Below are 12,905 nucleotides of genomic sequence, written 5' to 3' on the forward strand. Positions count from 1 at the left end.
CAGCTCCGTGTGCTCATCTGTTAGAATCCAATCATGCAGACTTTGTGGATCCTGGACAGACCACCTCCAAAATTAACACGCCTGTGGTGAACCGAGATGCTTGTTGTTCTACCTGAACTTGGTGGCAGAGCTCCTGCTGGCTTTGGGGGATCCGCTCAGGAGCTGAACTCGCTCTTTGGCCTTTTTCCAACACAACCCTTGGGCTGTTTCCCACAGCAGCAGGGAGGGGATGGTGAAGTTGTCAGCGGCGCCCCGCGTTTATCTCTTGGAGGGCTGGAGGAGACAGGTGCGCCCGGCGTGCGAGCTGCAGCGATACACAACCTTATCAGCAGGATGCCGCTGTCCTGAACAATGCAATCAGCCCGAGCTGGTTCCTGCCTCCCCCTCCGTGCTCTCCGGGACCGAACCGGTTGCCAGCGAGGTCAGGGGCTCCCCCAAAAACCCCGCTAAACCGCGGGGGGGGGATCCCCCGGAGCTGACGGCAGGTGAGGGCGGAGGCAGGGCCGCTGCTGCCCGCCTGCACTCCGCATGCCCGCCGCTCGGACATGCTCACTAGCGGCTCACCAGCGGCTCACTAGCGGCTCCCTCCCGCCGCCACTCGGCGCCCCGACACCGGCGGAGCCGCCGCAGGGCCCCGAGCCGCGCGTCCCGGGGCGCGGAGCGCAGGTGAGCGGCCGCAGCGGCGGCTACGGGGGGAGTAGGGGAAGGGAAAGGGAAGGAGGAAAAAAAAAAAAATAAAGGAACCGAGCGGCTCGCCCAAGGGGGAAAGGTGGCTGCCGAGCGGTGCCTCGGCTCGGCCACATGGCCGAGGGTTGCCCCGGGCACGCTGCGGGCTTTGGGGTGCTCGGGGAGGCTCCCCCCGAGGAGCAGAGGGCGCTCAGCGGCCCTCTTGTTCCCCCCACCCCCTCCCACGCTGAAGTCGGCGACGTTCCCGGAAACTCTGCGATTTCCCCGACAGAAATAAATGACCCTTTCGCGGCAGCAGGCATCCTGGAGGCTGCATGGTGTGTCTCCGGCAATCCCCGCCCTCTCTTTCCGTAACGTTACCAAATACACTGTATTTTCTCCCAAAAGCAGCGAGCTGCCGAGCTCCTGCCCGGGACGGGGGTGCTGCCTCCCATGGGACCAGGCAGCAGGAGCTGGAGCAAGAAAGGGTGCGGCTGGGTGCGGGGGCAAGAGCAAGGCAGCTCCTGAGCTGAAACGTGGCCATGTCACGGCCGGTGTGTCAGAGGGGTTGTGCCTTGTTCTAAGGAATGGGGTTTGTGCTGAGCTAACTTGTTTTCAGCCTTCTCGTGCTGTTCTGTGCTCGCTGGCGGGGTGTTCCGCCGTGGTTAGTGCTGATGTTCCTGCTGGAATAAGTCTTCCTCGTTTGTCTGTGGTTGTACAGGTGTCTAAAAGCACCTGAGGAGGAAAGCTCGGTGGTTTTAGTCCTCTCTTGTAGTTGGGGATGTTCTCAAGCACCGTAACTTCAGCTCAGATCACAGCTGTGTTCCCTCTCAGACTGAAGTGGCCCCATCTGTTGTGTTACTTTCTGTGCCTGTCTTCCCCGTTTCTAACATACCTGGAGTTAATTGCTGCGAGTCATGGTTATTTAGGGAAGGAACCGGACTCTGCTGGACAGATGGCTTATTCTAGAAACTTGAACTTTCCATGTAACCTGGTTTGATCTGCATCCTCGTGCTTGGGGGGGATTATGGAAGGAAAATGATTCTGAGTTACAATCCAGGGAGTGTTTTGGTATTTACTCTTTCTGTGACTGCTGCTGGAGGTGGATGGCTTCTCCAGATCTTGTTGTAGATGACAGCCACCTAGTTCTAGCAGGCGACAAATAAGAAAATTTGCTTGGTTGGTGGGACAAGCCCCGAAAGCAGATCCACATGTTGGAGTAAGTTAGCATAAAAGCATTTTTCTTTCATCTTATTTCCGAGCAGTAAGCGATTACCAGCTGTCAGCACCCTTTAGATACTCTTTTAGAAACTGTCAAAAGCTTACAAAACTGATGAGTTCTTAATTTTTACAACAGGCCGTTGAATGGCAACCACTGTCATGACACTTTGAATGTTGAGTTTTGATACTTGGCATAATCGTGTCTTTTAGGAAGGGCCTGTGTAAATATAAATCTTCTAGTCTGCCTGACAGCGGCCAGTGGAATGCTAGCCTACATGCACGCTATCCTCATTTATCACAACGTGCAGGATAAATCTTTTCTTTGGGGGGGAAAAAAAAAGTGAATCATAGTATACTAAGGGAGTGAGAGATCCCGTGTGACTCAGGACTCCGGAGCACAGTTTCTGCTCTCTGTTGTCTTGCATTAACTAACAGTGAAGAAACTTATGTGACTGTAGACTTCTCTGATACCTGATGCATCCTCAGATTTTAAAATATGTGTAGGAGAAATGATACAGATCCTGATGAAATCATTCAGGTCAGGTAGAAGACTTTTTTTTTTTTAATTTGTTCAAAGCCCATTGGAGGAAGAACAGTAAAAAGTGGGGGTTGAGAAAGCTTAATAATAGATCAAATATGGAGATTCTTTCTAAGAATAAGCTCAAACTCCCTGGAGGCCTTTATGCAAAGGCAAAATAGCCTTAGTCTTGCTCCAGCAGTATTCAAGCATCAGGAGCTGCCTATCATTTGTAGTGTCATGTTACTTACAGAACCTGGCCTTGCTCTGGTGCAAACTGTGCTTTCTAGGAACTGTACAAATTCCGCCTGCACTGTTAGAATGGACAATCCGCACCAAACGCAGGAGGAACAAGCTGCAGCAGCTGGGCACAGTCACAGAGCAATGTACAAATTACAGCTCCCCTGCGTTTCAGTCCACTGCCCCTTCCCTCAGTCGTGTGCTCTCACCTGACCATTTTTTGATAGCTCCAGCCTGCAAAATGCTGAGGATCGATGGGCTTGAGCACTCTGCCTCGCAGTTTGAGAGAATGATGGGTGAGTACTGTCCACAGGGCGCTTTCCAGTAACTAATGTCTTCTGGAGGATATATTTATATTTGGGAAGAGACAGCGTGTTACTGGTGCTGCAGAAAAGGAGGCGGAGAGAATTTAAAAGTACAACAGATCTTCTGAAGGTTGGTGCGTCCTGCTGCCCTTTGCAAGTGCAAGTTACTAAACCAGTTCTTTCACACAGGCTAAAGAACCATATAGAGAGGTGTGTATGTCTAAAAGGGTGCTGTGGGGAAAACCCTTTGCATCATGCTTTGGCTTACCCGTGTTGATGGCAGGCAATTGCAGTGAACTTTTCAGAACTGATCCAAGTTAAAACCAAATAGAGGAAGCAAACGGGTAATTTCTCTGGAAGAGTTTCCTCCTTGTGTGAGTGCATGAATGCCTCCACCTGCACAAAGAGTACAACCACGCAGGAAGAGATGGCTGGGGTCAGGTGTGGAGAACTCCTTAGGCAGCAGCGGTGCTTGGTACTGGCACAAAGTGATTGCACTTATAGTGTGTATTTGTCTTCTGTCAAGGGTTTTTCTGTGTTCCGGCTCTCATCTCTTTATAACCAAGTCATGACTGATGTGGTTGGCCTTGACTAGGATTACCATCCCTGACTTCGATTAAAAACCATACATCTAACCCTCTATCATTTCTAGTGGGTGAGGTTTGCATGGGTTGTCTCCCTGCGAGATTGAACGTAGTTATTTTTTTGCCCGGAGGGAGCCATGCTTACTGTGCCTCTGTCTGGATTGAATGATCTCTCTGGAAAATTTCCTGCTACGCAGTTTGCATCCTGCTCTGCATACTCTACATTTGTTGATGCATTAGTGGGGTAGGTGGCCAGCTCTTCCCAGAAAGCATTAATACAGCTGTAAGCAAGCAGCGTAAGGCAGAGTGAAATGCTAACCAAGTTTGTGACAAGATTCTGAGTGGACAGACCTCAAGTAATTTGTTGCCACTGAGTCATGTTCTGTTGAAGGGCGGCAGGGGGAGGAAAGTTTCAGTATCCTTTAAAGTCTTACCCTGCATCATTTAAATATGCTTCAATACAGCAGGGAACAGCAGGGCCAGTACCTTTTCTGTTTAATGTACATCTTCAATATAGTCTGTCCTATATTAAATTCCTGTACTGGATGATGACAAATGTTAATAATTAGAACTCCTGTGTCACTCATGCACAGCTTTCCCTGGCAGCTTTTTTCTTAGGAAAGAACTCGGTCCCATGTGAATGACCAGCTAGCCATTCTTCACCAGGCCACTTGCAGCCCTGTAACTGGCACCTTGACTTTGGTCCAGCTCGGCCACCACCCTTCCTGTAACTCAGTTCAGCAGCTGGTAATAAATGGACACGGATTTTTAGCATGTTACTGGAAAGCATTGTTACCAAGTAGGCTGTGTAAATGTTGGTGGCAGGAAAAAAAAAAAAAAGTGGATATTTTGTCAGTGTGTTCTGATTTTTCTCAGGTAATGGATAGTCTTTGGGTGACAAAAGAAAAAAACGACACACTCCTGCCACCCCCAAGCAGATTTTTTTTTCTCCATAAAAGAGCTTTCTAAAATCACTGTCATGCAAAAAGATGTATGCAGAGCAAACACAGTTACAATGGCATTCAGCCTGCTTTCTTATAGTCACTTCGAAAGGCTGGACCTTTACCTTCTGCTTTCAGTACGTTTTTTTGAAGTGATTTTCTGGCAAAAGTTTACCATGGATGTTTGACTTTATTTCCTTGTAGCATGCTTGTATCTGACCAGAGATTTCACCTTTACAAAAGGTCACATAGAGATGGGGCCCTGATCTTTGAGATAGTATGTACTGATACCTGGAGAACAGCCTTTGGAGGGGGACAATTTAAGGCTTCAGGGAAACCTTTGTCTTAGAAGCTGAGGTTGCCTTTCATTAGATAGAGTGATCTGTGGTGCCTTATGCCAGCTGACAATTGTCAAGTGTCTTTGGCCATTTTGCTAATGAAGGGGAGGATTATTGAAGGAGCTATAATTCAGCTGGAGAGCTGCATTTGTTAGAGGATTTTGGTGAGCTCACAATTGCATGTTTTTCCTTCGTTACCGTATGCTCAGTATTATATAGTCTTGACCTTTGTTTTCATCACCACCTGTGCCTGGTCTAGCTGGGATATTCCTGTCCAAGAGAGAATCACCTTTACTTCAGAGTTATGATGAAGAACTGAGAACAGAAAAGCAGGTAAATTCAGCTCTCGCTGTGATTATTGTTCAGGGCTCAAAGGTCCAGATAAGTCAATGTCCAGTTGAATAATAAGGAGATAGTGATCTGTTTAGCTTTTCAGAAAATTAAATTCCACTGAAACAGTATAACTGGAACGACAGAAGTAGGAGGAAAGCTATTTTCCATTCTGAAATATGTCTTTGTATAGTGCAATGAGTTGAGTTTTTTAAACTTGCTAACAGTAACTAATAACTTTTACATTATACAGTCCACACTGAGTCATTGTTTACTCAGGGAAATGACTTTCAACAGCCAGACTTGTTTGCTAACTTTAATAACTGAAATATGCAGTTCCACACGTTACAAGGCAGCACACTATAATCAACATTTTTAAAAAACAAAAACGGATATGTATTTGCAACACTACACGATGTTGCATTATGTGTGGTATTTCTGCAGTTCAGGTTTTTATCTGCAGCAAATGCTAATGTGTCCAGTGCTGCTCTAAGGAGAGAAAAGACTACGGCACAAAATTCCTGTAAATTCTTTTTAGAGAAGTTTTATTGAATATTGCAAATTAGAGACCAGAAAGCCTTGTTCTCTGTCCACACATCTCATTGTTTTAAATAACAGGTTGTTTTCTACTCCTGGGGTTTTGGAGGCTGTTCACAATGCATCTGGGAGGGAATTTTCACTTCTGCATCTTGGGAGGGAAGGTTACACCTTTGCACCAGGAGGCCAGGAATTCTCTCTAACAGAACTGGAACTTAGATAGCAGAGTAGATATTCTTCTGCCTTAATTTATACAAGCACTGATATTCAGTTGTGAGCAATTCTTCGCCTTTCCTTGCCTGCTTACCTGCTATTTGGTGTTAGCACGCTATTTTCTCATGGATTTCACAGGTAGTTTTCTTACACACCCATTGCACCTATTAATATTAAAATAACCAGGGCTTGTATGCCCGATTGTTTTTCAGCGTGCTGAACAAACAGCGCCAAGAGCATACAATGCAATATAAAAGGGTTTGTCCGCGGGTTTGTTCAGGCGGGAATGAAGTGGGGGCAGCTAAGCGTGCCTGACTTGCGCACGAAGGGACAGTGTGGGAAGAGTGCTTGGAGTATTAAAATGTAACTTTCACATGGAGATATTTCAGGTCGTCTTCTGAATTTATACATTTCAGAATTTGGTGGTCAGTTCTCTTTCTTTTTCCTTCAGAGCTACTGGGTGCCACATAATTGAAATATATTGCAGCTTGGAAGAGGAGATACAGACCATTATGATGACTAGTAGGCACCAATATGATGACTAGAAGCATAGTAAGATGTAAACAAAGAGCTGCTTTTATAATCTATTGCACGTTTCTGGAGAAAAAAAAAGTACTTATCACATTTTTTAAGTGAACCAAACTGTGTTTTGAATATTGTAGTCACAATATATATCTTTAATTTCTCCTAATGTCACAAGCTTTTTTGGCCACAGCTTTGTTTGAAAATATAAAGGAAAACTTAAGGGTTGATGTGAAAATGAGAGCAGATATTTTATATGTGACTCCCAGAATCCCCATTTCATTTGTGCATGGATTTGTTGAACCTGGGGGAAGGGATCAAAACCCAGTTGTACAGAGAGGTACAGAGTATGGTTTTGTGTGCCTGATCCTAGCACTGTGGGGGAATGCAGATCGTTTCTAACTTTAATCCTGCTGATGTTCTGCCCGGAAAGCTGGTGGATAGTAACTGGGAACCGCAGCTACAGAGCTGTTAGCAAAGCTAGAACATGTGTGTTTGTTTAAACAAGCACGGTGGGGTTTTGCATCACCCATTATGAAAGCATTGCTCTGATTTTGCCATGTCAAAATTTCTCATGTGTTGCTTTTGTACCCCAGTTAACACAATTAACTGTGCAGTGCTCTGAGTCCTAGTGGGATTTGGGGTTACTGACAGAGTTGGTGTGTTCCTTGGGCAAAAACTCATGCTATTATGACTGTAGGATGTCTGGATGGAGGCTAACTTGTTTCTGGTCAGCTAGAGTGTAAGCAGAGAAGTCAAAGTGTGTCTGCACATCTCCAGGTGAGGCATATTTATTGGTTAGGGATCTTATGTATACATAGACCTGGGGAGATTTGAATATTTTCTGCTGGCAGAAGCCTGTAACATAGATCAGAGCAATCTTACTTTGCCCTCCTTTATGTCTCTGAAACCTCCTGAAAAAGTGGACCCATAGTGCATTCAGTAGAGGTGAAGAAAATTAAAGCTCAGCTGTATGTAATAACTTTGGGACAAGTACCCGTATCCCAGCTGTTTTATTATTTAAGGTGGCACTTTGTTTCAGCACTTACGATTTTTGTTTCCAGCAGGAAGTGTTTCTGTAAATTATTTGAAATCTTGGCCATTACAGAAGTAACAATGAGCACCAGCTCTGTTTGTCAGATGTTGGCTGCGTTAAAATATTATCCTTTAGGATCACCAAGATGACTCCTCAATTTACAGGAGAAAAACAATGCTCTCGAGACTGCTTATGCAGGGAGTGGAGAAAGCTAGGAGTAATTTGGGATAATGGAAGGGATAATTTATGCACTTTTATGAGCTATTTCTAAAACAGGTGTGTTATGGAGTCCCTGGAACACTTAAGGAAAACATGTGACTGCATGATAATGCAGGCACACTATCTTTTCTATTTGCATGATATAATTGAAGAACGCATGGGTTAATGGCTATAGGCCATTTGTGTGTTTTGGTAAAGCTTTCAGACGTTATTTGTCTCTAGCATAAACTAATCTGTTTTGAGATAGTTGTGTCCTGATACAAGGAAGTACAAAGGAAGGGAGAATATAGCAAAGGAGAGAAAAAGAGTCAAAGATGAGTTGTTCTTCCCAGAGACTGCTGCAGACAATGATCACCTCAAAAGCTTTCAGCTGTGCCAGCGGGCTCTACCAGAAGAGAGGATACGTGGTGCTGAGAGCCTGAGTGAGTGCTGGGGCCGAGGGCTTCTCTGCTCTTCTGGCAGCTTGGCCATGTGGACACCATGTGAAGAGGAAATGTTGCAAGAGATGCAAAGCTCTGCCTGTAAAAAAAAAAAAAAACACCTGTAGAGAGAAAGGGGATGTTTGAGCTCTCTTTAAACTGAAACCTGATCAGCTGCCAAGTGTCTGTTTCTGCTCTGATGGTTCTGTGTCTCAGTGGGGACAGAGGGCAGCTCCTTCCAACCTTAAGCCTTGAAGATTTTTACCTGGCAACTGCTGTTATCCAAAATGCTTTCCTTAGCTCAGCTTGCACTGGGAGGAAAATTCCTCAAAGTGGCTCAGTGTAGGATGGGAATGTGAACTATGTCCAGGCTGACGTCGACAGAACTCAAAAGCTGTGCTCGTGTAACTGTTTACTTTTTTCTTCAGTTAATTTGGCTGTTTGTCACAGAATGCATTTTTGCGTGAAGTGCTGATTTCAGAAGTAGCCTCCGTGAAGGGATCACATTGCCACCCAAGTGGAAATGGGGAGTGGAAGAACATCAGTGTTGCTGCAGGTTGAATTCATGTGCCTGGAAAGAAATATATTCCAAGCAGTGTGCAAGCAGGCCATTGCTTTCAGAAAAAAAAATATTGTGACAAATCTCATTTTTAGTTTTGGATAGGCTGGAAAGGAAACTTGTAGTTTAATGGTCTAAAAGCAGCTGTCAGCCTGGTACCCGGCCTTCTGTTCTGAGCTGTGAATTTCTCTGGTAACCTCTCTAGCACTGTGCTGAACTCTTGGAGGTGCTCTTTCAGCTGCACTTTCATTGGCCCCAAACCAAATGGTCTTAATTACAAACCACTTATCTAAACTGAGGGTTAGTCAACACAAATGTGACACAGGGCTTGCTAGAGTATAAAAATCAGGCAGTGTTTGGTGTGGGCTGGATTCAGATTGACCGGTTGATAGGGCACGGGAAGGTTCATTTGGGTCACTAATGGGCAGCGGTGGGTGTGGGAAGTGAGCTTCCCCCCTCCAGTATGGTTACGGAGTCCAGCATCATCCCTCCTTTCTCAGGAATCTGCCCAAAAGTGTCAGTTGTTCCCCCTCTTCTTGAATAGCAGCCCCATTTATTAGCCAGGCATATTTCTGCTGGCAAATCTGATGTGGCGTGTATACCCACGCGTGTCGGGTTAGGTAATTTATATTGTTGATTTCCCGATTGCAGAGCACCACAGCTGTCAGCTCTGTAACCTCTAGTGTCATTCCTGGGCTTGTTTGGAGGCTGCTAGTGATGATAATACACGTGCATCACTTCTCAAGGTTTCAAACATTTGGAGGCGTGTGTACGTATAAAGGGTAGGGGGCTAAGTAAGCAGACAGTCTTAGAGCTTCATCCACATCACTCTCGATAAAATACTCTTTCTTTACTTGGGTGGCATGCGGATGTATTCCCCCAGTAGCTAAAGATAAGCTTATGCTCACAGGAAGTTTAATTTTTCTTTTTTTTTTCTGTAGTTCTCTACTCCTTGCCTTGTACCTGCACTAGCATCCATTTGACTGTCAGTGAAGCTGCTGAAACAAAGTTTGGAGAACAACAGCAACAAAATGTTTTATGTCCCTGAACTCTCACCACAGAGAGGAACAAATGTCAGTCCCAGTACAGAGGAGGGTGGGGGCCAGGACAGGCACAGCTCGGGGCAAGGGATGAACTACAGCACACTGATGTGTAGTAGGTCAACGTGCAGCAGCCTAAGCCTGTGCTCCTGGCACCTCAGAGGACACGTTCCATGTTCTTACGTTCATGTAGAAGTGTCTGTCATGTATCATTGTGGCAGAGATGGCTTGTTCAGCCATTCTCTTTTTATGCTTCTGGTTCTGGATCCCTGAAGTCAGTAGCAGAGAGGAAAAGTTATTTACTAGAATCTTTTGCAGTCATACCCAGGGGCTTTTGTGCCCTGGTGTGTGGGCTGACTGGCACTAAAACCTTCTAGTCTGGGGAGATGGAGCTAGGCCATCTGCTCAGAACATAAATGGCAATTAGCAGTCTTTTCAACATCACCTTTATTAATATTTACAAACACAATACGCTGTCTCCACTTCACTTCTTGCACCGAGGATTCGCAAGCTGTGACAGTCGTTACAGCCCCTAAGCAGTACAGTAACCATCTGCCCGCAGGGGGCCTGTGTTGCTGTTACCCATTAACGTGGTATCAGGTCGGGGACAGAGGCGCGCTGATAAATCCTGTGCAGGCTGCCAGGGCAGTAACACGTGGACACCGAGCCAAGAGGAACTGGTGTCTGTGTGCAGCTCAGGCAAGAGGCAGAACACAGTGGCTGAGGTTCAAAGCCGGGGTCCAGCTGGGCACAGATAACACGTGTTTTGTCCTCCCTGCAGCCACGATGCTGCTTCCCAAAGCACTGCAGTTTGTGGAAGTAACGCTCGCTAGCTGGCACTCCGTGCTGTGCGAGCCTAGCATGGAGGAAGGTCACCCTGCTCAGCTGGGGATGTGGAGAATGCCTGCTTCTGCATTGCTCTTCCACAGGTCTCAGCCTTCAAACGCCTTCTGGGCCCTGGGGGACTCTTTGGCAAGATAAACTTGTGGGACAGTAGCACAAGGTTACCGTGCTGCGGTATCTGAGAGTGACATTGCAATCGACGCAGACAGAAAGGGTAAGGGAGAAGGAATGTGTTTCACTGCCAAAACCTTTCGTGCAAGAGGTTGGATCTGGACATGTGCCCTTGCTGGGCATACGTGCAGGTTCCTGCAATTTGTAGCTGCTATTGCTGTCACCACCAGTAGTGGCACCCAAGTAAACAAAATTTGGGAATGCCATCCCACGACCGAAACTTCAAGAGGTTATTTCTAGATGGAATTGAAGCTCCATGTGATCTAGTGGACTGTAGCCTTATTGTGAGAATAGACGTGGTTTTAAATGGAATTCTTTATATAGTATTGTTGCTAGCACAGTAGTGGGCAGTTGGATTAAACTATTTTGGAGCTTTGTTCCCTTTTGATACCATACTAGCACTCTTGTTAAACAGGCTTCAAAACAAGCTAAAAAAGCCTGGCAATTGCTAGTTGCAAGGCCATATTCTTTGACTACTTTTTTTTCTCTATTGATTCTACTTTTTCTTCTTCCAGAAAGGAGATATTTTGGCAGAAGACAGTTAAATAAACAGCTTTAAAATGTGCATACTTAACATAGAAATTATCACCCAACAGGCAAGCTGGAGCTGCAGAGGCAGTGTTGGTTAGCACTTGGATCTATGCGTTTTGGAATAGTGGGGCTAAGCTTTTCAGGGAGGGGTAGTACCTGCACATAATTACTTCTGAGACCTGTCAGCTGTTCCAGTAATTCTCCAGAACGTGGAATTTTTAGGATCACCAGACAAATGTGTGCTGCCTTTGTGCTGCCTATCACAGACCCCAGGAATCTCAAGAATGTGAAGGATTTTCTCTCAAATTCCAGCTCTGTGTGCCCCTTCCACTTTTCCTCTAGGGACTAGTGGAAGCAGGAAAGGAGGTCACACTTGAAATACCAAGTCCGAGAGGGGAAATTTGTGAATATATAGCAGATAACGCCCGTCGCTTGCTGTATTTTGCCACATTTCCCCTCCCCCCCCCCATTGTGGAAAGTATGATTAAAGTCAGCCCCTCCGCCCTGACTGAACCATACATACATGCACAAATGCCAGATTCTCTTCATTCCAGGCTGCTGACTTCAAGAAGGACTTGCTCCGACAAGCTGGAAATGAAGGCTGGCAGCTTTGTCTGCAACTCAAAGGCTTTATCTCTCTTAGACACTCTTCCTAACATTTCCCACAAACACTGTTCTGCTGGTAGAAGCTGATGTACACGCAGGACGCCATCAGGCATTTATGAATAAAGCCCTACGTTGTGTAACTCCTTAGAACCGGCAAAGAAAATTTAATAGAGCAATTGGCATCGGGCCCACGAGAGAGCTTGTTCTCCCTGTGCTTCAGCCTCATTAGTTGGGGAGCGGTAGGGAGAGTCAGCTCGGCTCTTTGGTTCTCTGTCCCTCTACCAAGAGGTGCCGTTCTTTCCTTCGTGAAACTTGCACAGTCCAGCCTTCATCTCTCACTTGTAATATTTCCATCAACAGGTGATGATTGCCTTCAGCTTCCCAGTTGTCTCTCTTTCCTCACTACCTGGGTATCCCTTCACTTCCACATTTCACCACGGCAAGCACAAGTTCTTTGACTTCTAGGATCGTCTTGCTCCATCAGCAACTTCTGTTTCTCTGTTCTTGCCTTCTAGCATTATTGCTTCACTGCTGTTTCTGCTCCTTGAAAGATGCCAGCTGTGTCCACCTGTTGGAGGTTTTTTTGCATGCACTTTTAGGCTGTCTGCTTATGCTGCATATGCAGTTTTCTGCTTAGAATATTTATGCTCCCTGGCCTGTCTCAATCACTTGATGAACTTAGCCTTCAATAAATTCTTTCCTGGAGTGAGACCTCATTCAGAGTTGTAATAGTGGTTCTAGAGTGCTTCTGTGCTATTAAATGCAAGAAGGACAAGCTCTTCTTTGGGTGATGAGTTGGTTTCAAAATGAGCATTAAAGCAAATATATTTGTACCTATTTATAACATTTAACACATGAAATTGAGATAACTTTAAGCCTGATGCTCTAAGGCATGCACCCTGGCATAAAAAAGTGTCACAAATCAAATTTGAGTAACAATGATGGTTGTGACATGATTTCTGTTAAAAGGGTATCTCTGATGTCATCATCTTATTCCTTCAGAAGCAGCTTGCCAGTGTTATTTGAGGTTGCAGAGTGTGTGCATGTATATATTTTCTAAAAACCAT

General features: G+C 45.7%; 1 protein-coding gene across 2 annotated transcripts in view; it reads left to right on the forward strand.

Moving 5' to 3' along the window:
- Positions 1-515: 515 nt before the first annotated feature.
- Positions 516-12,905, forward strand: part of MYO1C (myosin IC) — a 55,181-nt gene continuing 42,791 nt past the window's right edge. Inside the window, exon 1 of one of the 2 annotated variants that reach the window (XM_068656396.1) lies at positions 516-666. In XM_068656396.1, coding sequence (XP_068512497.1) covers positions 529-666 — 138 coding nt within the window. In that variant the 5' untranslated portion in view covers positions 516-528. The remainder of the gene's footprint in view (positions 667-12,905) is intronic. The other variant, XM_068656399.1, reaches the window with a different exon arrangement.

Source organism: Anas acuta, chromosome 19 (genome assembly GCF_963932015.1).
Source record: "Anas acuta chromosome 19, bAnaAcu1.1, whole genome shotgun sequence".
In the NCBI taxonomy this organism is placed as follows: Eukaryota; Metazoa; Chordata; class Aves; order Anseriformes; family Anatidae; genus Anas; species Anas acuta.